This window comes from Calliopsis andreniformis, chromosome 8, assembly GCF_051401765.1.
Source record: "Calliopsis andreniformis isolate RMS-2024a chromosome 8, iyCalAndr_principal, whole genome shotgun sequence".
Classification (NCBI taxonomy): Eukaryota; Metazoa; Arthropoda; class Insecta; order Hymenoptera; family Andrenidae; genus Calliopsis; species Calliopsis andreniformis.
Window position 1 is genome coordinate 1311089 of NC_135069.1, and position 23118 is coordinate 1334206.

Genomic DNA, 23118 nt, shown 5'->3' on the forward strand with positions numbered 1-23118 from the left:
CGAATAAAAGAACGTACACAATTCTCCACTATTAAATAATAAGACGCGTATGCGCAAACGTTGTAGACACATTTTGTATGCGAACTTTAAATCAAATAATCGAGGACAAACGTTGCTTTAATTTCCCTTGCCAACGATTTCCGATTGTACGATCGTCGATTGTGCGCGCTATATGTTGTATCGAGATTTTAACAATGTTCATTTATCTCGAAGAGTTCTGTTTTTATTTCATTGATCGAAATATAAATCTATATAAAAGTAATATGGCGTGAGTCACTAACCCTAAACAGCGAAGATTTTAAAGACTACGTTATCCCATTCTTTCTCCATTACTTTTTTATATTTACAGCACAGGATTTTGCTTTACAAAGAAAGTACAAAATCCACATACAACAAGACACAATGTACACATTATAAACGCACACATTCGTCGAATCATGCACCGTCATAAAATATACATACACGAAGCATCGGATGAACTCTGTGATGCCAGCGTATACCGATTTGTCAAATAATAATCCGATCGCAGTTAAAGCGAACAGATTATTAATAATCACAAACCCAGAGGAGACAGTTCTGAGATCCTACGAACAAAAGAACTTCGTAAATTCTTTGCTAGTTCTCATTTGAGTTTACAAGCAAATTGGCAAATCTCGTTTATGCAAATATAGCAACTCGTGGTATTTCCGCACCAGCAAAAAAAAAAACACAAAGAAAGCTTGTTCTATTGTAATCCTCACCCGTGTTTCATCATACAATTGAAGATGGTCGTAGAAAACCAGGAAAAAGTGCACAATTATGTAAAGGGTTTGCCACGCAGGCACACAGGTGTCGTATTTAACTCTAGACGTGACCTGAAGGAAACATTGGTGACATTACTACAATCATTATCGTAAATACGAGCGTACAGTGTCAGCGCGCTAGAAGCTTCTTTGTAAAATCAAACCGGTTTACTCAACCTCCCTGCATCTCGAAACTAGTACTTATATCATATTTGCATCGATTGCTACTTGGCCAATTATGTAAGTTCATTGGTATTCTTAATAATAGATTGCTATCTGATGATGTATTTGAATTTCATTTTCATTGTAACGAGGCCAATTACTTGCTTTACTTTCTACTAATCTTTTTAACTTTATTGATAAGAGACTACTACTTGAATTTTGTTCAGTAGAATAAAAGTATAATAAGCGACAGTACCATGCCAATAGAATGGAAATAAATAAACAGAACACTTACATTTACTTTGTATTCGTCGAGACCTAATCGTGGACCGCCTGGAAACCAACTGGGACCTTTCCATACCACGGCCAACTTATCTCCAAGAGATGACATCTTTAAACTTTTCTGAATTAAATTCGCCGTGTAAAACACCTGTAACATTGCAGAACAAGTTGCTCGATCAAGAACAAGTTCATTACGAAAGGACATGTTTTAAATTATTATATCACGGACATAATTTATCGTGAACAAGTACATCAGAAAAAAGCTTGCTTCGAAAATAAAAAATACATGCAATGAGTAATTAGGGTATATTGGTATATTATTATCTCGATTTGTAATTTATTCATCCGGTTGAAATTGTTCGAGTAATTCGAACTAATCATTCTCCTTCAGACCGAATGCTCATTAAAAAGTAGAAGCAGAGAACCTTAGAAATCATGTCAACTGAGATATATCGTATTTGCATAACCGATTGTCATTTTATGTAACAGTATGATCATGCGTTCTAGCAGTATGTTCGATCGAAGAAAAACAGAGAACAGTTATATATTATATACAAGGCTCACGTGAACTGTAGTTACTCACTTGCAAATAGAGGGGATTGAAAGATTGAGGGCTGGTGACCAAACCGTAGATTATTCCATCTTTTTCTTTCTCCTCCATAAATGTACCAAACAGTCTGTCCCATATAATGAGAACTCCGCCATAATTTTTGTCAAGGCAATACAAATTGCAACCTAAAAAAAGATTTTCAGTAACTGTAAAAAGTATCTAAATGAAATAATCTTTTTTCTTCAGTAAAATACTCACCATGATGAACACGATGATGTTTTGGTGTATTAAATATCAACTCTAAAGGTCCAAGATCGTCGATCACGGTCGTGTGAATCCATAATTGATAAATCAAGTTGAATTGATTGTGGGCGATGAAGTGCGACGGTGGTATAAATAAGGCGAGAGGTAGGTAAAACATCTGCAAATAAATCGTTCGTTCTTATGCAAGTAGTCAACAACCTGGGATGAAATTTTTCAATTTATCAAAAATATAAGATCCTCGTTATTTTAGTCGAGTTAAGTAAAGATATTGTCTCCCTTGGGCGTATCGCTTTCTCATGGAATGAAGAGAACACGATCGTAACTCCGCAGAGAGCATCGATTGCGACAACTTCCGCTTGTGGGATACACGAGGACACCGGCGGAACCCCGATCGGTGTGTAATTTGAGCGAGATACTCACGAAGTTACACCAGTGTTGCAAAACTGATTGCCGCAAACCGACCGCGAGATTGAACTCCTCGCTGCTGTGATGTACTTGATGGTGAGCCCATAAAAAGTGCACCTCTGCAAACGGGCGAGAATAATGCTAATGAGATTCGTCAAGTAGGGGGGGACGTCAATGGCACGCATTGCTTTTTTGATAGGATTTTAACCGTGGTTACTGCGGTGCACCCAATAGTAACAGAAATCCACCCCGACGGCGGTGATGCACCATGTCCACGCTGAGTTCCACGGCAGATTCCACCAGTGATATCTCTCGTAAATCACAATGTACGCATAATACTCGGCTCCACGAAAGAAGACCCTGAAAATTTTCAGAAATATCAGCATCAGTTCTAGAAATTCTAACGATTTATTAACATATGAAACTTGTATCCTAATCAAATTCAAGAGACAAATTCTTTTCAACTTAGAAGTATCTAATTGAATAAAAATGTATGTATTCGTGTGGATTTTTGCATTTTTTCTTGTGTCTTGTGTTACAATAAAAATGCGTGAAGTAATGCGATGGCTAAGAATACACGTCAAAAACAACCGTACGCAAATAGATTTCGCACCATTAAACGGAACATCAGATGTTCTGCAGACTTGATTCACAGCATGCAGAATTTCATCCCGATGAATTTCGGGGATTCCCGCAGAAAAAGAAATAGCAAGAATTTGAAAACTTTAAAGCGTTACCTATGCTTACCGGCCAGTCTCTTGAAACATCCAATGAGATAACGAAGTCACTTGATCGTTCAAACGGAAGCTCTTGTTTTTCGCTCTTAGTATAATTTGCTCCACAATGATAAGAACGAAAAATGGGAGCCATACCTACACAAGAAATGAATTAATATCTTATCTTAATGACTTGAAATGTTTATAGTTTGCACTTAGTCGTGCCATGGACAATGAATAATAGATTTAATTATGAAAGTTATTGTTTTATGAGGATAGCAATACTTGATAGTAACAATTAATCAATTAAACAATTAAAATAAATACTAAAATATAAAATGAAAATATAAACAAGTGAGATACAGATATCAGTTACCTGCTGCTGATAATCAGGAACTTGGTGCGGGAATTCAAAGACGGTCTCGTAGGGGTTGATAAGGTACCAAAGTTTGCCGGCGTGCTTTAGCTGATCGACGAAATCGACGCGCGAAACGTTCGTCATTTTGCGCCACGAGTTTCCCAGCCAGTCTCTGGTGAAATCATGCAAATAAAAAGGAAGTAGCGTAAGACGAAATTAAGCGAACTAAAGAAAGTAAAGAAAAAACCGTCGCGATAAACTATACCGACACTATTGGGGCTCTGTTTTAGTCATCGAGGAGAACAGAGCGTGCACGCATCGTTTATATACGTAAGTTCGAGCGAACCGAGGACACGCGAGTGTGCGCGCGCGATGTCTCTTTCACGGCCGTATGCGGTAAAGGCGCGAAACATTGATAATATGATAACATTTCAGTTGATCCCAATTCTAAACGCTTCCCATATTTCAAATTTTCAACATTTAAAAATTTGAATATTTGAAAATTTGAAAATTTGAATATTTGAAATTTTGAATATTTGAAAATTTGAATGTTTGAAAATTTGACTATTTGAAAATTTCAAATTATCTGCACTAAAGAAACAAAGTCGTAAATATCAATAAGCACTTCTCAATCTTACAGAACTTACAATTTTGAAAAAAGAACGATATACCTCCTCTTTAAATTTGCTTAGAATATCCAAAGTTGTAAACGAGAATCCCACGAATAAAATATTCGTAAATATTGTCGAGAGTCTATGGGAGCAATTGGGGAAACCGCGTGGTACACCACTGTACACGAACCTTCGGTATGTCAGACGCTGCACCGCACTCGCAGACGGGGTGTTTCATAACGCGCATTAATTATTCGCGCAAGAGTGGACAAACCGATAAATTACACTACCGCTGAGGCTGTTCGCGAATTTCGTACTTCGGTCTCAAGTCTTTTCGTCGTCGATTGTTTTTCGGCCCTCTCGTGGGCAGCCCTCGCATTTGACGATGACGCTACTACTGACGAACGTTATGAGATCGAAAAACAGCCTCGTTTCGAAGCAAACAAAATTGCTACGAGCGAATATCTTATGCACGAAAACTAATAGCTATGAGAGATCGAATGCTACTGCACAAAAGTTTTAATAAAGATCAAAGTATGCTATATGTATATAAACAATAATGAACATTCTATGAGTCAATTGAGGTCTCAGCCATTTTTGCAAACTAAATATTACGCATCTAATCCTACTCCCCCGCGAACCGGTTCAAGCAATTGAGAGCATGACCCTCCTAAAATAACAAGATAAGAAAATTCTGTATACGAGCTATTGGTGAATGCCATGTAACGGACATTTCCTTCCTACTACTTTGGTTAAGTTAAGAATTATTTCTTCTTGTATTCTAAAAGTTCAAGGAACGTGAAATAATTCGTTTCGAAACTCAATTTTTGTAAGAAACTTTGGAAAATATTCCGCGAAATTCTGTTGCTTGTTCTTATCAGTATAGTTTCACGTATCTTTTAAACGTTTCAACGTAATGACTAATGCATAAGTTTGCATTACGATTATCTTAATTGCTGTCGTATACGTACGTTGATAAATGCAATTGTAGATTTAATAATGAATTATTAGAATAAACGTGATTATAATTAGATGTAGATTTTATGCACCAATTACCTCTTTACTCCGCGTCATCTTTTTCTAATATTGAACTTATCGAATTCTGGAATTTTTGCTCTGCACAAACGTGTGTACGCTTCAAATTTCGCAACAACCACAGATTATTGAAGAGCTTTTAATTTATCAGAATCTGGTGAAGAATAACGCTTGCGAGAATTGATTACTCCTCGTGGCCCTCTCACGACGAGATTAAGAATCATCATTATTCTGATAACAATGATTCCTGTTTTATCCACACGTTGTGTTTATGTCAGGTTATGCACGTGGGCATTTGAAAACAGTGTACTATTATTTATAAAATAATAAAAAATCGTAAATATTAAAAGTTTAAAAATAAATATTAAATAAACTTAAGCTGAATATTTTTTTTTACACGTGTAACGTGTAAGGTAATTTCTGCAACGGCAGATTGATATAATCATCCACTTTGCATAGGTTATATTTTTTAGCTTTAAACAATGAAAATAAAAAGTACGAAGAATATAATGAAGAAATCAAAGAAGCCTGGTATGAAAAAAAAGAAACATCTGAGCAAAGTGACTACAGACGATTTTTTTAATCAAGATTTTGAAAATGACTCTAATAGCGATAATAATGACGATAAAGGTAAGGGTATCTAGTCTCCTATAATTTATACTTGGAATTCAAAAACATATGCGTAAATAAATAAAGCTTAATTTGCTATATAGCAAACAAAAATGATTATGAAGATGATGCAGCAAGTAGTGAAAGTGACATGGACCCAGTAGAACATAAAAAATCCTTAAAGAAATTGAAGGATATAGATCCTGAATTTTATACATATTTGAAAGAAAATGATAAAAACTTATTAGATTTTAATGTATCTGATGATGATAATATTGATGATGATGATGATGATGATAAGGCTTCGTTAAGTGACTCAGATACAAGACATGTACCAAATATTGAACTAGAGGTTGCTAGTGATGAAAGTGATTATGAACCAGATGAAGATACTGGTGTAATAAAAGATACAAGAAAAATCACATTGAAGTTGTTAAAAACATGGCAGGAAGAAATTCAGAAAGACAAGTAATGTATTGTTCACAGCATAAAACTTCATTTTAAAGGGTGATAAAAAAACAATAAGGAATGATAATGATACTAATTTTAAATTTATAGGTCACTGAAAACTATTAAATGTGCTGTGGATGCTTTCCATGCTGCATTGCAGACAGTATCAGAATCTGATGAAGCAGAATCTTTACCTTACAAGGTAGAGGGTAGTGCAGGTTGGTCTTTTTCTTATACTTATTTCAACACATTTTTCTATCTATTGTTTAATGAATTTTCAAATGACGAAATTTTTTAGTGTTTAATGGTGTTGTACAATTATGCATATTGTACTTGCCTGATGCATTTAAACAGTTTTTAAAATTAGACTCAGAAAAACAGTCTGAAATTCACAAAATCAAAAGATTTGGCAAAGTGAAAGGTCTCCTGAAATCATATCTGACTGATTTAGTAAAAGTAAGTGTTATTACTACAATTTGGGAATATTAAACAATATTGAATTTAGTTATTTATAATACATTCTTTTATAGATTTTGCAAAATGTAACATCAACTAATATATTAACAGTGCTCTTAAAGCATCTGCATCAAATGCTACCCTATACACAATCATTTTCTTCAATGGTTAAGCCATTGTTAAAGGTTCTATTGAAAGTTTGGTCAAGTGGTGAAGAAACTGTGCGTGTTGTTTCCTTTTTAAATATATTACGTATAGCAACAACTCATCGAGAATCAGTATTAGATACATTGTTTAAGGTAAGACTAATCTATGAACACTAAACAGGAAAATCGTTTTTATAAAATTAATTTCAGAACTCGCGTGTTTCAGACAATGTATGTAAAATATGTTGAAAATGCGAAATTCGTATCTTTCACGACACTGCCTGGAATAAACTTCATGAGGCATTCTTTAGCTGAAATATATTTACTTGACCATAATCTTGCCTATAATCATGCGTTTTTATATATTAGACAATTGGCTATTCATTTGAGAAATGCTATGACTTTAAAAAAGAAGGTAGTAATTCACTCAGATATTTTCTATGTTTGATAGTTCACATATTACTAATGTTTCTCTACGTTAACATTTTTACAGGAGAATTTCCAAGTTGTATATAATTGGCAATATATAAATTCACTGCTCTTTTGGTCGGAATTAATTAAATTATCAAGACACGACTCTATGTTACGTTCACTTTTGTATCCTCTAGTGCAAGTACGTAAAAATACTTATAACTTTATAACCTATTGAAAAGACAAAATGTTAATAACTAAAATTTAATTATTTATATGCAGATTATCATAGGTACAATAAAGTTGATTCCAACTCCGCAGTACTATCCATTGAGGTTTCACTGTGTACAAATGTTAATAGATATTTCCAGACACACTGACACGTTTATACCTATATTACCATTTTTATTAGAGGTATGTATTTTAGAACTATTTGAATTTAAAAAATAGACTAAGACTTTTTTATTTTTGTAGATATTAAACTCTTACGATTTCAATAAAAAACACAAAGCAGTCAGTATGAAACCAGTACCTTTCATTTGCATATTAAGAGCTTCCAAGTCTCAGTTACAGGAGAATGGTTTTAAAGATAATGTTATCGAATCCATATATAAACTTATCTTAGAAAATGCAGCAAAAGATAGTCACACGATATATTTCCCCGATTTATACGTACCATGTATAGTACAGGTAAGTTAAGTATTAAAAAACTTTAATTACGCTAATTATATTTCATATCTCAATGCAAATTTTATTTTCAACTTTTTCTTCTAGTTGAAAGCCTTCGTAAAAAAGTGTCACGTTGCAAACTATAGTAGGAAGATGAAACAACTATTGGATAAAATTGAAGAGAACAGAAAATATATCGAAATGGAACGCAACAAAACCATAATCGACTTAAAGAACATGCAGGAGATAAAGAATTGGGAAAATAGAATAAAAGTGGAGGGAACATCATTAGCAAAGTTCTACGAGTCTTGGATAAAAATTCATCAATCACAGAAACTTAAATTGCTTACAAAGAACGAAGAAATAGCCGAGTACGCTTTACCAACGATAAGGAAACCGAAGAGAGGAAAGTCAGATGAAGCAAATGAAGAAAGTGAAGATAGCGAAGGAGACGAAATAAACGAAGATATGAGCGATGAAGAAAGTGATTTTGAACTACGAATCAAATCTGGCGAACAGAAATCTGGACCACCTGCTAAGCCGAAGAAGAAGAACAAGAAGAAAATAAAAATGAATAAGAAGATCGATGATATCGATTTGCCACGAGAAAATACGGATATTGTACAAGATATAAATAGTGACGATTGGGATTAAGTACAAGTATAATCTAAGAATATAGGAACGTAATTGTAAATTTGGTATTTCTTAAAGTTCAATGTATTTTATATGTTTTAGATAGATGTTCAATCATGGTTATTAAAACAGAAATAAAAAGAATGTCTATTATTTATTATAAGGCGAATGCGTTTTCTTTTTAAGCGAATATCCTAGCAGTATTTAGTACGTATAATAGTCGAAATTTCTAGAGAAATATTAGAAGACTCCATCTTCAGTAATTCTAAGATTTCACAACATTGTGATAGTATTGTTATTTTAATATGGCGATGAAGTAAGACACTTTTCTGGAAGGTAATCCTGACGGTGATCGAACAGGGTGCGATAACTTACATCGCGTAAGGCAGCAGCAGCCACCGATTCCTGAGGTGTCGCTTTCTGATGGTCTATTTTTACCGAAGACGACTCAAGGCAGTCGGGAAGTCGGTATAGCCACGGTTGGCCGCTATTATAAAGCACCGTGTGCTAGCCGTGCGGTAATTCATCTCATCTAAGTGTTCGTATCAGATAAGAGAAAACAATTCCTCAATAAAGAAAAACAAATAACGGTGGTTCCGATCATCACGAGATCGCAAAGCGGAGGAACAGAAGCTTACCAGTGACAAGCTTCTCGAGACGACTCACTTCGAGAAGAGGACTCGGAGAGTTTACGTATGTAGGTGATGAAAACGCGAGAACGACTTGAGCGTTCTTTTTTCTTTCTTTCTGTTTTGCTCCTATTCAAAAACGATATATGACTGGAGGCGTCATACTATACCTCCGTCACGAGATTGCGACAAAATTTACAGTATATTCGTACGAGATCTGCTCGACGTACAAAAATAAATCCCTCTTTCTCGTTTTTTTTCCTCCTCAAAAAATCTCTCTCTGTTGATGAATGAGGAGATCCTGACGATACTGGTGGCTGCTGGCCACTTAGTGCGTCCCGCTGACGGAGTGGCCTGTATGTGCCTGGTCGGCCACCTCTTGCTACTTAACCGTGGCCACGTCTGTGCGTGCCAGGGAACATTTTGTAAGATGCGATTTCGTCTCTCATGGCGAGGGAGCCTTCGTCGTGAGATCTGTCGGTCTCCCGTACGCGGATCGTCGTTTCGTTCTTAGTATACACTCGTGAGTTACGTAAATTCGCTGAAAAACAGAAAGAAAAAACGAGAAGAGCGCACATCCGACCAGGAAAAGGGTTGCAAAGTGGGAGAGAGGAAAGAAACGAGAGAGAAGAAAATTGCGCGTAGAACGAGATGAGGAGGGCACCATTCGATAAGTAAACTTTCATTTCTCTTCCTAACAAGAAGAAATTGAGGAAAACAAGGAAAATTGTGATCGAAAAAATGTCATTAAGAAGATGTAGTTTGATTGCACTTAACTGTGTATTTTATCGACTGAAATTTCTGAATACATTTTGAATCTCAAGTTTTTTCAAGTTTAGAGATCAGTATAATTTTCTGAAAATTAAGATAAAAAGTTAGAAGGAGCAAACATTGTCGCTATTTCAAACTTCTGAACTTTGTCAGTTTGCTGATCTTCGAAACGTTCGAACTTCTGCCGAACGATCTATTTAAAGCATCGTATCAAACATTGAAGTTGCGAAGTTAAAACGTTGACAAGACGAATTACATCAATTTCCATCTCTAAGTAATCTCACAAAAAGTTATTGACATACCAAAAACGATAATTCATCTTACTAGTTAATTAATGATCTTAATCATTAATAATATGGAAACGATAAGGTTTCTAATATTGATAAAAGCACATCGTGATAGTATGTTACTGAAATCGCAGGTACGATAACACGTAAATTAATGAGTAAAATATTTTCTTCAATTTATAACTTCCAGTTATTGATAAATACCTATCTCTATTTTTAATTATATTCTTTTTTATGAAGATAGTATAACGAACGTAATTACTCTTTTTTGCGAGCCTCTTCCACAACTCACCTCGTGCAATCAAACTCCGATCTAAAGAAATGTAAATGAAATTAATTTTCTACCTCGTATTAACACCCGTGATTGGTTTTACAACTTTGATCCTGATAAATAGAGCACCGGTAGTATACCCGGACAGTTCGAACTGTTACTGCGTATTACGTTACAACAGATAAATTTAGCAGTTCTTTTGCACAGAACCTCATTGTAACGCTGCCAATACCGCAACGCGGAATTAATTGACCACTTGGAAGAGGACCAATTTCCTTCGATAAAAAGAATCCGATTTGACGATGTCGAACCTTCGTTTTGCATTCGTCAAACGGAATTGCAATCTTTCGTTTCGTTTTCATTTTTGCCCAGTAACGTAGCTTGCGAGATTTCAAAGGAAAAACAGTACATAATTTTTTTTTCTTTGGAAGTTAAAATATAAAATTCTTTGAAAAATTTCAAATCCTATTTGATGACTTGTTCAAATAAAAAAATTAAACTTGTGCGTTCGTTGTAGATTTGTCTCTCATACTTTTTCTTCTTTATGTTCACATTATCAATGGTTTACTGAGGAAACTTTCATCCCAATTTCAACAGATCCAGCAACGCCAAGGGGAACGTTCTAAGTAGCGCGTACAAGTCGTACGCTTTTGCATCAGAAAATTCAAAGGATGCGGAATATACGTATAGTGTGAATTATAGCAATACCCAAGAGAAAAACTATTTGCAACGAAGCGTTTCCGCGGACAATGTTGTAATACGTTCTCGCGGCTTCAAACCCTCCGATAGGCACGACCCGGTAAAGAGGAACTTCCTTGAACATCTGACCTCAAAGATACTGCACTTCGATATGGTAAACATTTACTCTAAGCGCAAGATAAAATAAAAAAGAATTAGTAACGAGAAAGAGCAAACAGTTCTGAAATGTTTCATTTATTTAATTTCTAATTCATAGGAGAGCAATGAAAGTGGTCCAGTGAATCTGCAAAAATTACTCACTCCTGCCCAAGATTCGCAGGGTATCATGCAGTCGAAAAACAGTAAGTTGTAAAACAGGAGAAATGAGCAAACAGATTCGTGTCTGCAGATTGTCAAATAAATAAAGACACCATTTCCAGGGAAGATGTTTGCGTCGTCGTACTTTTACGCGCCAACGCATCCTACTGTAGAGGATCAGGTGGAACTCGCTCGACGAATTTCGCATTCGCTGAGCGACGTGAAGAACATGAAAAGCAAGGGTCAGTCCATGTACGTGAATAGAAAGAAACGATCGGTGAAATGGATTCACGACGGCAACGGTATGTGTATGCAGAGATCTCCATAAATTCAGTAGATTCGGAATGCTTAGAGACAGACACGACAAGAATACCAATATACTTCCTGGAAAATACGAATTTGGTATTTGGATTTTGATGATTACATAATAATCATTGAAATAAATGTATTGTAGGTTTAGAAGATGCGGAAGAGCCTTCAACCCCTGTTCATAGGGTGAGTATTTCATTCCAGTTTTTTCTGAAAATCTATGGACCCGAATGAATCTTCTAATTTTGACTAAAAAATCTTTTCCTAGGATAAAGTTCCTCTAAAATGCATGATGAATCCTCACGGCAAGGTGTTGGATATACATGGTATCCAGGCTCTAGGCGAAGAAGTAAATATCGAACCAATGCCAAAGAATCCCGAGAAACTCTTCGATATTGTTCGTGACTTAAACAATCAAAGAGGTCGAGGTGAGTGTAACATTTATATTAGCACTTTGCAAATAAATTCCAATGATACCTCCTTCTGGCTAGCTGCTCCAATTTTCATCGAATTCCTTATTAACTTTAGTTAAGCCAAGTTATAGCAAATAAATCCTGTGATTTTCCTAGGTGCTGAGATATTTGCGAAACGCAGGAAAAGGTCCGAGAAATGGGTGGTAGACAAGGATCAATCATCCCAGACACCAAACACACCAAACACACCAGGAACCCCCAAGACACCCCTCTATCCAAGAAAATCAGTAAGATCTAAATTAGATATCAGCATAATTGTCTAAGAATATTCAATTACGCGTTGTCTTACGTATAGGAAATGAACGGCAGTTCGAAGTACTCGAACATGTCTCCATTAACACCCCTTGTACCTGAGCCAACCATCGAGAAGCCGTTCTATAATCCCTTCACCGTGGACTTGTCTCTGGATGACACGAATCCTCCCACAACAGGTGCGTAAAATACAGCATTACGTCCTCTGTCTTTAGAGATCATCTGGTTGGCACGTCTATCTGGCAACGATCCACATTATATTTTTGTTTGTTCGAATTGTTTTCAATTCGCTAGCAAGTAGCTAACCATTTCCAAGGACTCGAATTCGAGATAGGGGTCTTGCTTCACGCTTTATTTCAGGCCAATACCACTGCATTTTGCTTGTCAAAAGCTTCTCGCATTCGCTAACAAGCTATGGATTAAAAAAAGGCCTGAAGACCCGAAGGCATTGACACGATCGACGTTTTAAATTAAAGCCTCTCTGGGGAGTGCAACGACCCAGAAGAGACTTCGATTGGCAAACGACGTCGATGTTATTCAATCGATGCGACGCCACCGCCGCATTCTTTTTTATTGTATATCTAAAATAAACAACTATCTGCGTCGATGTTGCCAATCGACGTCTTTGTATCTGTTAAATCGATTAAAGCGGAGGCGCGTTTGCTGATCTGACCTAGGTCAATACGTTTCTAAAGTTGAACAATATCTTCTGCGAGTCATTTAGAAGTTCAATTAAAAATAACTTTTCCAGGCAGAAATCAATATCGATGCAATGGTAATGAGTGCAACCACATGCACGAGGTGAAAAAGATTTATTTGAGGGAGGTAGCGGTCGGTACAGATAATGACTTTCCTGTAGACAAGTCTCGATCGTCGATCGTCGAGAAGTCGCGACGAATGGCCTTCGATCCAAATGCTGAGCGATACAGCAACAGCTATCACAGAGCTAACGGCAACGAAAGTGCAGCGATAACATCAGCTAACATTAACAGACACAACCACAATTATAACAAGGCTTCGCTGAGCAGATCTAACTACTCTAACACACGCAACATTACCACTAACAAAGAGGTCAATAGTTATGTCAAAGAAGAACGTGTGCAAAGCATGATTAACAACAAAGTGCTGAATAATCAAACGGAGTCTGAGGCTAGTCGTATAGATAGCGAAGGAAATGAATATACACCAGTGCCAGTTAAACAATTGATCCAAGAATTTGAGAAAACTTGCAGACCAGTGTTACAATACAAACAGATCAGTCCAAAAGTTATTCCTATCATCCAGCATAGTCCACTTGATAGTGACATAGCCAGATTCTTCGAGACGCGAAACACCCAAGTCAAGTACAATCCTGAAGAGGAGCGTAGAAGGTGAGAGCCTGTAGGAATAATAACTAGGATACTCAATTCAATTCATTAACTGACTGGAAATCTACAGGGTGTTTAGGGTTTCATGAAAAACAATGTAAAAATTTGTATGAACCCGTACCACAGGCAGTCAAAATTTAGATCTCATATTTTTGCATGGATTTATGATTCAAAAGTTCATTATCTAAACGTTTACACCTTGTTAACACCCTGTAGGTGCAAAAACTGAAGAAAGTTTTATCCCTAAACCGATTACAATTAAATGTTATGTTATCGAGACCTTCGCGATATCGCAATTTCATTCGCACCGATCACAATACAGAATATCTAGCCAGCAAACGTACGAGGAGCCCATGAAGCTTCAAGATCGCTGTAACAATGGTTACGTGTCCACTGACGACACGGAATACACGACCGACGAGACTGACTCCCAAATGAATGACTACGATAACGAGGAGGAGATGATCTATCGTGAGAAATCGGAGACCTCGAGCATGATGAATGGCGAACAGGAGTACTCGTCGATGTTCCATGAGGAGTACGCCAGTCGCAGACGTCGATCTGCGACGTCGGAGGAAGTAGAGAATTTCTGTAACGACGAGGACGCGAAATTCGTGAACACAGAGTCAGAAGTGCCAGCAGAGGCCAAGTCGTTGTTACTGTCTATGTTGGCTTCTCAGGATGATATTCTAGAGACTATCAAACACTTGCGCAACACACCAGTTCTGGACAATCTTTTGCATGGCGTTCCTTCGCCAGATGGCAAATTCAGCAACGTCTGCCAGGACGATGGCAAGTTAACAAGCATGCGCTTTGCTTTATTTAATATTTTTCCATTGATACATGCGATCTGATATTGCTGCTTCTAAATCTATTCTGCTTGATAGTTTTATTTGATGATTCAAATGATGTAACGAAACATTTATTTTGTATATTTTTGTTAGAGCATTTTGATACTGTTTCAGGTAAAAAACTTTACGAAAATACCTACACAGGCCCAAAGCTAGCAAGTGTTCATAATTTAACGAATTACAACACGGCGCCTCGCGGCTGGAATCAGTCTCTGGGCGTCTACCGACCGATAAAATTTGAAAAGCCACAGGAAATCGTTTATTCTGATTTTTAAACGTGATTTACTAAAGCGTATTTACTAAAACGACCTCTTTTAAACAGGTACGTTATTAATGAAATATACATGATGAAATATAATAAGTTTAAAGGATCTTTTTCAGAAAGATGCAACTATGGATTTGTTCACCAGACGAACACTATTTTAATATCACTCGGATTATTTTGACTTTCTTCCCTTATCAGTAATAATGATGAATTTCAAGATTCGAAAGAGACCAAGAAGACTCTGCGTTAATTCTACAGCGTTATATACACACGTTTTGAAGCTTCGTTTTGCTTGATGTACCTCTACCTCTCCCATTATTAAAATCATTGATCTTTATTTATGCTTATTTGACAGTGTTATTGCATTTTACTTTGTAAAGTATTAATATTATATTATGCGAATAAATGTTGTTTTCGTAAAAGAGATTGTCATGATTGATTTCTATCAAACGTAATTAGAAAGTTAGTATGCAAAATAAGATAAAGTAAGATATCTGATTAATTTTTGAAGTGCTATCTAAATAACAAGATAACTTTGTATTTAGTTTATTTGTTCTACCGATAGCTAATCCTACTTTTCAAATTAAGAACATGTCCGCTCTAATCGCGTGTTGAAATGTTCCCGAGATAATATTCATATTTTAAGTTGAAACTTCTGAAGAAATAAGTTGTTAACACTAAGTAACAGTTTCTTAATGAATTATGTAAATCACAAAGTGCCCCAACTTTTAAGTATGATTTACTAAAAGCATAGTATTCCCTCAAATAAAAATAAAGTAAAAGGATACGCCCCTTTCAAGATCAATGATCATAATTCATAATATTTACGTACAGGCATAAACAAGCGTAAATGATTACGCGAATCAAACTTCAATATCTACTGCTTTTCATGTTATTTTACTGTATTTATTGCTATGTATTTGCTGTCCTCAAAAATAAATCTTAGTTTGCATAATAACCCTCGCGAATTAAATATATAGTGACTATCTAGCCTTAGCCATAGAAAAATGCAAAACTGATAATACCTGAATCTCTTCGACCCTCTTCAATACTGTTGACATTAAGTGTATCCAGTACCACCACCGCTCATTGAGCGGTACACGCACCTCAAACAATTCTGATCGCACCGACACCCTCCCTCTTTCTCTCTTTTATTCAATGGCTCCTGTCTAAGATAAAGAGAAAGAATGTCAGTACGACCACAATTGTTTGAAATACGTGTACCACTCGCCGCTTAGTGAACTACTTCAAAAGCGGTAGCGATACTGGATGCACCCACTGTGTGTATCGGATCCGCGGCAGCAAACAGACTATCGTTGTATCGTTTATCTTCGACGCAATCGCAGTGGTGGACGCGTGGAAAAGCAGCATAAGTAGAGAAGAGTGGGTGATTATTTCATTAGTTCAAGCTGGTCGCGGCCGAAAGTGTCTCGGCTGGTGCTTAGTCATGACGTGGTCTGGCTTCTTGATAGCGTTGTTGTCCAGCGCGGTATTGCTCGCTCATGGACAAGCAGCGAGCATACCAAGAGAAACAATTGTCGAAGGCGAAACATGCGGTTATCAGGTACGCCAATCAATCGCCAATTTCTTTCACCGTGAATCCCTGAAAGTGGAGAAGAATGTCAGAAAAATATAATACAAATTTTATAATAAAAATCGGAATACCCTTGAAAGTAAAATTTTATTATAGGCATGTTACAAGGTGGATCCAACAAAATTGAACATTCACTTAGTTGCTCACTCTCATGATGATGTGGGCTGGTTAAAAACAGTTGATCAATATTATTTTGGAAGTAAGTGCCTTGAAGTATATTCTAATAATCAAAAGAAAAATAAAAATGTACATTTCTCTTACCTTTTGTATAATCAAGGTCGAACACGCATTCAGAGCGCGGGTGTGCAGTACATTTTGGACAGCGTTATTCAAGCTCTGTTAGCCAAACCTGAGAGAAAGTAATTGCAATCAACTTTTAATTGTGCATCATAATTATTATTCTTGATATAATTAAAGATATTTGAATACAGCTATATGATTATACTTTGTCTCTATTCTACCAGGTTTATGTACGTTGAAACCTCCTTTTTATGGAAATGGTGGTTGCGACAAAACGACAGAGTGAAGCAAGATGTTAAGAATTTAATAAACGAAGGGAGATTGGAGATCGTTGGCGGTGGATGGAGTATGAACGACGAGGCAGTTACTCATTACCACTCTGTTGTGGATCAATTCACTTGGGGCTTTAGGTAGTTAATGTGAATCAATTCTGAAAAGAATTTAATCAAATCGCCTACTTTCTAAAAAGCTATCCATTGTGTTTTATCATTTTGTTAGGCGTCTTAACGATACTTTCGGAAGTTGCGCAAAACCTCACGTAGGATGGCAAATAGATCCTTTCGGTCATTCGAGAGAACAAGCATCTATATTTGCCCAATTAGGATTCGATGGAATGTTCTTTGGTCGTCTAGATTATCAGGATAAAGTGAAAAGGCTCTCCAACAAAACCATGGAATTTATCTGGAAAGGAAGTCCAAATTTAGGTGAGAATTAGATACAGTCTAAGTTAATTTAAAACAAGGAAACCTATAATTAATATAATCCTAAACATTATTGCAGGATCTCGAGCAGATTTGTTCACAGTTGCTCTCTACAATAATTACTCCCCACCGCCTGGTTTTTGTTTTGATATTCTGTGCCAAGACGATCCAATAATTGATGACCCTAACAGTCCAGACTATAACGTTGATAAGAAGGTATGTTACTTATTAATAAACTTTGTCGAAACTTTCATATCTTACAAAATTCACAGAACTATTTCTTTCCTTTTCGCTAAACTTACATTTTTTTGCACAAAGTAAATCACTTTATGCAATTAACTAATTTAAATAGTTTAAGTTACTGTTGGTGGATAATAATGTCTGTTGCAAAATAGATTGATTCGTTTTTGCAATACGTCGTTCAACAATCCAAAGCGTATCGTACAAATAACGTGATATTAACGATGGGAGGAGATTTCACGTATCAATACGCGGAAATGTACTTCGATAACATGGACAAGTTGATCAGGTACTATTTCAATAAACTTATTTGATTAGAAAGACATTTTTATACGCGATTAACTAAATCGCAGGAAAAAGGGAGAGAATAGGTCTTGTGGTTCTAGTAATACATTTGTGTTTGTTCATGCTAAATAAAATCTACTCTGAATCATCGATAGATTGAAGAATTAGTATCCTATGCGCGTCATCAGGCTCTATCATACAGGACTAATAACATTATTTTTACTATGGGTGAAGATTTCAATTACCAACATGCTGAAAAGTGGTTTACTAACTTGGATAGGTTGATCAGGTAATAGATAATTAGATAATAAGTCTTAACTAAGCAAAATCAATTAGGCGTTCAAGATGGTCTCCATCATCATATTATGGATGGTTAAAGGAAATAATGAGAAATAATAACACTGGAGGTTTCTTTTATAATGACGTTTAAAATGAGTTGCTTTCTATTTTATAGATATGTAAGGGAACTGAAAGGTACCGAAGTGAATATATTCTATTCCACACCCTCGTGCTACCTAAAAGCAGTGAACGATGCAAATCTCTCATGGAGTACGAAAACCGATGATTTCTTCCCTTATGCGAGTGATCCTCATGCGTATTGGACCGGATACTTTTCTTCCAGACCAACAGTTAAATTTTTTGAAAGAATGGGAAACAACCTCTTACAAGTAAAGAATTTAAGATACCAATACCCTCCACAAATTTCGAACTTTTCTTCTATTTTAAATCATTTCAGATTAGCAAACAGCTAGCTGTATTAACTGGTCTAAGCGAAAACTACGAGGAACAACTGACACATCTCCGTGAAGCTATGGGAGTAATGCAACACCATGATGCTGTGACTGGAACCGAGAAACAAGAAGTTGCTTTCGATTATTCGCGTCTATTGTACGATGCCATGCAACGAGGAGTAGGCGTCGCTTCCGATGCTCTAAAGTAATGCAAATCTTTGCAAATCCGGAAATAAATTTCGGAGATATTGTATAAATCATAATGTTTGACTCTACTCTTGGTAATGTTTCAGTAAATGGAATAAAAATGCAAGTGAAGATAAGAAGCAACCACCTCGGGATATGAATTCTTGCATGCAATTAAATATTAGTTCCTGTCCATACACAGAAAATCAAAATTTCATGTTAACCATCTATAATCCTTTGAGTCAAGCAGTCACAACACCTATTCGTCTTCCAGTTCAAAATACACCATATATGGTTGAAGATATCTCAAGTATGTGTTTTAGTTCAATCGTTTGAACTGATTCAGAAGCTTTGGACGTCTGAAACTTAAAAGTTGATAATCTCTTTCAAGATGACTCGACCATTGTCTCACAGCTAGTACCTATTCCTGAAGCTGTACAAGAAATACCTGGAAGAGAAGGCACGGCAACGCACGAACTGGTATTTTTGGCGACGATACCACCACTGGGTTTCAAGTCCTTCAAAGTTACGCAGAAGTCTCATAATGGACATGAAAACCAACTTAAAGTTGATGAAAATTTCATCCTTAATGAGGTATTGACTTCTGCTCTGATTAATTAATAATAAATATTTACTGGAACAGTTAGAAGCTAAATATTTGTTTAGTTTCACAATGTGTCAATTAACGCTGACGGCCAAGTGGTCGTGACATGGAGAAAAGAGAAGAATATGAATCTCACTCAATCATTTCATTACTATGAAGGAATGGAGGGAAACAATAAGGTATTCGAAAACAGATCATCGGGTGCATACATTTTCAGACCGAGGAGCATCTCTAAGGACTTTGCTAATCTTAAACAGTATAAAATCCACAAAGGTAATACAAAAGCAATAAAATTCTCCAGTAGTTATATTTATCTAACCAATCTGACTCACTTTTACTACAGGTCCAGTAGTAAAAGAAATTCATCTAACTATTAATGACTGGATTAGCCAGGTAATTCGAATCTATAATGCGAAAAATTACATTGAATTCGACTGGCTAGTCGGGCCAATACCTGTCAAGTAAGATACTGCTAATTATTTCAATTAAAATGAAAGCTACGTTGCAACAACTATATTAGATATAATTTCAGGGATAAAATTGGCAAAGAGATTATAACAAAGTATCATAGCAGCTTGAATTCCAATCAAGAATTTTACACGGATTCTAATGGTCGGGAGATGTTGAAACGAACAAGGAATTACCGCCCAACATGGAATGTGAAATTGGAGGAAGAAATATCCGGGAACTACTACCCAGTTACTGCGAAAATCTCCTTGAAAGATGAGGAGAAGCTCCTCAAACTCAGCGTGCTAACTGATCGAGCGGAAGGTGGTACCAGTATGAGAGATGGAGAAATTGAACTGATGGTGAAATTATATTAATTCTATAATGCGTAAAATATACAATTTTGATGAACACAATGTAATTAAATTATTAACTTACAGCTTCATAGGAGGCTCTTAAGAGATGATGCATTTGGTGTAGGTGAAGCTTTGAACGAAACTGCATATGGTGAAGGACTAGTGGTCAGAGGTTCACATTATCTAGTCGGAGGCAGTATTAAAAATCTGGACGAGTTTGTATTGAAGGAAAAATCCTTAGCTCTTCAAATGTTGCTCCGCCCGTGGACCTTTATTACACCGATAACTACAGAGTCTAATACTGAAAATTATGTATCTACCTCTCAAGTATGTTTTATTAAATTTTTTGATAAAAATATAATAAAGAATTCCCTATTATGAGTGCAAGAAGGAATGAGGAATCATGTTTCTATTTTCAGGGATCAGGTCTTGCTAAAAGGTTGCCGCCTAATGTCCATATTCTAACTTTGGAGCCATGGAAGGATGGTACAATTTTGCTGAGGCTGGAACACATTTTCGAAATAGGTGAAACCGAGCACTTATCCAAGCCTACAGAAATTAATATTAAGGTTTGTTCATTTAATTGTCCTAAGGTATTTAAGTAATTTTACTTATTTATACAGAATGATCTACCAGAAACAGAATGTTCAATGTTCACTATTACAGGATCTGTTTTCAACCTTCACGATTTTATCCATCAAAGAAACTACACTGGGTGGCAATCAATGGATGGAAGAAATGGATCGTATGAAATGGGAAGCAGAAACGAACGATATCCTTCAAGCAAATGAGACCGCTACACCGATAGAAATTAATGAAGATGCTATAAATATTCTCTTGAAACCAATGGAAATAAGAACATTTATTCTTAAAACAGCACCGCGAGAAGATTAATTTAATAATCAATGATTAAATTATCTCTCACGTCTTTCTCATATTTGTTTTCTTCTTTCCTGTTCATAATTTTGTGATATTATATGTTTCTATTTTTTACTGTACATCTACAAGATAAATAAATAATAATTGTGAATATTATATATCTTCTAGCTTTTCTAAAACCATTTGCAACTTCTTGAAGTTCAAAAAAAAGTGGCTTAAACTATCTCCCAGTGTTTTACACGTCACTAATGTATAAACAATCGTGACTGCTTTTGACAGATCATAGAATTAATAACCTTTCTGAAATGTAAAATTTTTTGTTACAAAATTACAGAATAGTTTTTTAGACTGTGAAAAAGTTGTATGGCAAGTTTGAGATGCCATCTCAGAATATCAAAAGTGTTTTTTTATCGATACGAAATTGTGCTGAAGAGATTACGTACAGTAATCTGCATTTAGTTCTTCATCAAAGTATATATTATATATGTGTATCAAATACTAATAATCTCAGATTTAATTTGCTATTCTTTACCCTTTGTATACCCTAGATGACATCAGAAGATAATGCGTGGGCTCAAACCCTGATCACAGTAACTCCCGAAGACGATGCAACGCTCAGAGAAATATCTGATGCAATTATATTATCTTCAACATCGGACACATCACTGGTCCTTGATGCTGATAACATTGTTTACAGACGATCATTCACTCACAGACAATTTGTAGATCCTCAAGAATCAGATCAAGAACCCACAGAACCTGTAGAGACTGTAGAGTCTGTAGAGCCTGAAGAAAAGTTAAAGGTAGAAGAGGAAGAGGTGAAAGAGGAAGAGCAAAAACAGGATGCACAAAATCAAACATATCTACAAGGAACCCCGATCGTCCACATTTCTGTTGAGTACCAAGATGAGGCTTTGCAAACAATGTATATGAGTTCGCCATGCCCACCCTTGAAATATTTCAGGGATATCATGAGTATGTTAGCACGATTATTAAAGACTAGACTTGTCTGTTCTTTTATCTAATTTCAATCGATGATCTACATTATTACTGTCTTTAGCATCCATGAGCGAAAGTCCTATGCCTATAATGAAGATGAGTAACACGACAACAACGATACTCAGCTTTGAGCCTGAAACTGTAGAAGATTTTGTAATGGAAGAATTATGTACGAATGTTCTAGAAGAAGACCTTGAAGAATTCATATCTGAATTAACTGATGAGGAAGAAGCAGAGACAGAAGCTACAGGAATTTTAAATTTTCTCTTAACGCGTGCATGTTGGATAGTTGATCCACTGACGCAAAAGGAAATGAAAACAGCTGATAAAGAAACACAGACTCGTATCAAATTCAATTATCACACAAACACGCTTGTCTCAGACCGTGAAATACAAACTGAGCTGACCTGCGAGCCTAAAAAATCCAATACCACACTTTTATCTGACTATGTGGAGACGAAGAACATGATATTGAATTTCTTGGAAGATTGTCTCTCAAAAGGAGTTGAAACGGGAATTGTAGTAGAAGAAACAATAGATGAAATAATTAATAAATGCGCTGAAAGAATCAGATATCCCATGAGAGAACAGATCACACAGACTATAGCGTCTAAGTTGCATGGAGAAAAAGAGGAAGACGTGTTGAGGAAACTAAGAATTGACATGGTTGTGGATCCTTTAGAAGCTTCAATTATCGTCCTGCCTTTAATGAACGATCTATTGCAAGCGGTTTGTGATACTGTATCTAAAAATGCTCCTATATCAGCTAAAAATATTGCAGACACGATCCTCAAACGAACAATGACTATAATCAGTAAACTTATAGAGCTTCAAAAAGAATTAAAG

General features: G+C 36.0%; 4 protein-coding genes across 7 annotated transcripts; 3 read left to right on the forward strand and 1 right to left on the reverse strand.

Moving 5' to 3' along the window:
* Positions 1-329: 329 nt before the first annotated feature.
* On the reverse strand, positions 330-16566 carry LOC143182660 (alkylglycerol monooxygenase). 4 transcript variants are annotated; one of them, XM_076383839.1, is made up of 10 exons: positions 16036-16566; positions 3538-3691; positions 3193-3317; positions 2654-2805; positions 2461-2564; positions 2035-2197; positions 1810-1961; positions 1240-1374; positions 741-854; positions 330-584 (listed from the first exon to the last, which is right to left on the reverse strand). In XM_076383839.1, exons 2-10 carry the CDS (start codon positions 3661-3663, stop codon positions 330-332), a joined length of 1326 nt encoding a protein of 441 aa, XP_076239954.1. In that variant the 5' UTR covers positions 3664-3691; positions 16036-16566. The 4 variants fall into 4 exon arrangements, with proteins under 4 accessions (XP_076239954.1, XP_076239956.1, XP_076239955.1 ...); XM_076383841.1 differs by lacking the exon at positions 16036-16566 and adding an exon at positions 10519-10651; XM_076383840.1 differs by lacking the exon at positions 16036-16566 and adding an exon at positions 10572-10645.
* Positions 5472-8682, forward strand: Noc2 (Nucleolar complex protein 2). The gene is made up of 10 exons (XM_076383178.1): positions 5472-5795; positions 5879-6242; positions 6333-6442; positions 6523-6680; positions 6755-6979; positions 7053-7241; positions 7320-7439; positions 7520-7651; positions 7712-7927; positions 8012-8682. The coding sequence occupies exons 1-10, from the start codon at positions 5648-5650 to the stop codon at positions 8558-8560; spliced, it is 2211 nt and encodes a 736-aa protein (XP_076239293.1). The 5' UTR covers positions 5472-5647; the 3' UTR covers positions 8561-8682.
* LOC143182664 (uncharacterized) lies at positions 9605-15436 on the forward strand. Its single transcript, XM_076383846.1, has 12 exons — positions 9605-9842; positions 11095-11350; positions 11453-11537; positions 11616-11795; positions 11948-11988; positions 12071-12230; positions 12372-12502; positions 12571-12706; positions 13279-13897; positions 14217-14686; positions 14860-15067; positions 15127-15436. The coding sequence occupies exons 1-11, from the start codon at positions 9820-9822 to the stop codon at positions 15018-15020; spliced, it is 2262 nt and encodes a 753-aa protein (XP_076239961.1). The 5' UTR covers positions 9605-9819; the 3' UTR covers positions 15021-15067; positions 15127-15436.
* Lmanii (Lysosomal alpha-mannosidase II) lies at positions 16431-21423 on the forward strand. Its single transcript, XM_076383833.1, has 17 exons — positions 16431-16574; positions 16701-16803; positions 16882-16963; positions 17069-17254; positions 17343-17548; positions 17625-17761; positions 17941-18074; positions 18525-18738; positions 18807-19006; positions 19095-19297; positions 19379-19581; positions 19654-19864; positions 19935-20052; positions 20124-20400; positions 20479-20721; positions 20814-20963; positions 21061-21423. The coding sequence occupies exons 1-17, from the start codon at positions 16458-16460 to the stop codon at positions 21286-21288; spliced, it is 3012 nt and encodes a 1003-aa protein (XP_076239948.1). The 5' UTR covers positions 16431-16457; the 3' UTR covers positions 21289-21423.
* Positions 21424-23118: the final 1695 nt, after the last annotated feature.

Bases quoted from the DNA above. Each gene is read 5' to 3' on its own strand.
- LOC143182660 (XM_076383839.1), bottom strand. From the start codon at position 3,663: ATGACGAACGTTTCGCGCGTCGATTTCGTCGATCAGCTAAAGCACGCC. The intron at 2,565-2,653 runs GTTAAAATCCTA...GCCCGTTTGCAG, and splicing joins GGTGCACCGCAGTAACCACG to AGGTGCACTTTTTATGGGCT. The intron at 1,962-2,034 runs GTGAGTATTTTA...ATCTTTTTTTAG, and splicing joins ACATCATCGTGTTCATCATG to GTTGCAATTTGTATTGCCTT.
- Noc2 (XM_076383178.1), top strand. From the start codon at position 5,648: ATGAAAATAAAAAGTACGAAGAATATAATGAAGAAATCAAAGAAGCCT. The intron at 7,242-7,319 runs GTAGTAATTCAC...ACATTTTTACAG, and splicing joins CTATGACTTTAAAAAAGAAG to GAGAATTTCCAAGTTGTATA. The intron at 7,440-7,519 runs GTACGTAAAAAT...ATTTATATGCAG, and splicing joins TTTTGTATCCTCTAGTGCAA to ATTATCATAGGTACAATAAA.
- LOC143182664 (XM_076383846.1), top strand. From the start codon at position 9,820: ATGAGGAGGGCACCATTCGATAA. The intron at 12,231-12,371 runs GTGAGTGTAACA...TGATTTTCCTAG, and splicing joins AAACAATCAAAGAGGTCGAG to GTGCTGAGATATTTGCGAAA. The intron at 12,707-13,278 runs GTGCGTAAAATA...TAACTTTTCCAG, and splicing joins CACGAATCCTCCCACAACAG to GCAGAAATCAATATCGATGC.
- Lmanii (XM_076383833.1), top strand. From the start codon at position 16,458: ATGACGTGGTCTGGCTTCTTGATAGCGTTGTTGTCCAGCGCGGTATTG. The intron at 16,575-16,700 runs GTACGCCAATCA...ATTTTATTATAG, and splicing joins GCGAAACATGCGGTTATCAG to GCATGTTACAAGGTGGATCC. The intron at 20,401-20,478 runs GTGAAATTATAT...ATTAACTTACAG, and splicing joins ATGGAGAAATTGAACTGATG to CTTCATAGGAGGCTCTTAAG.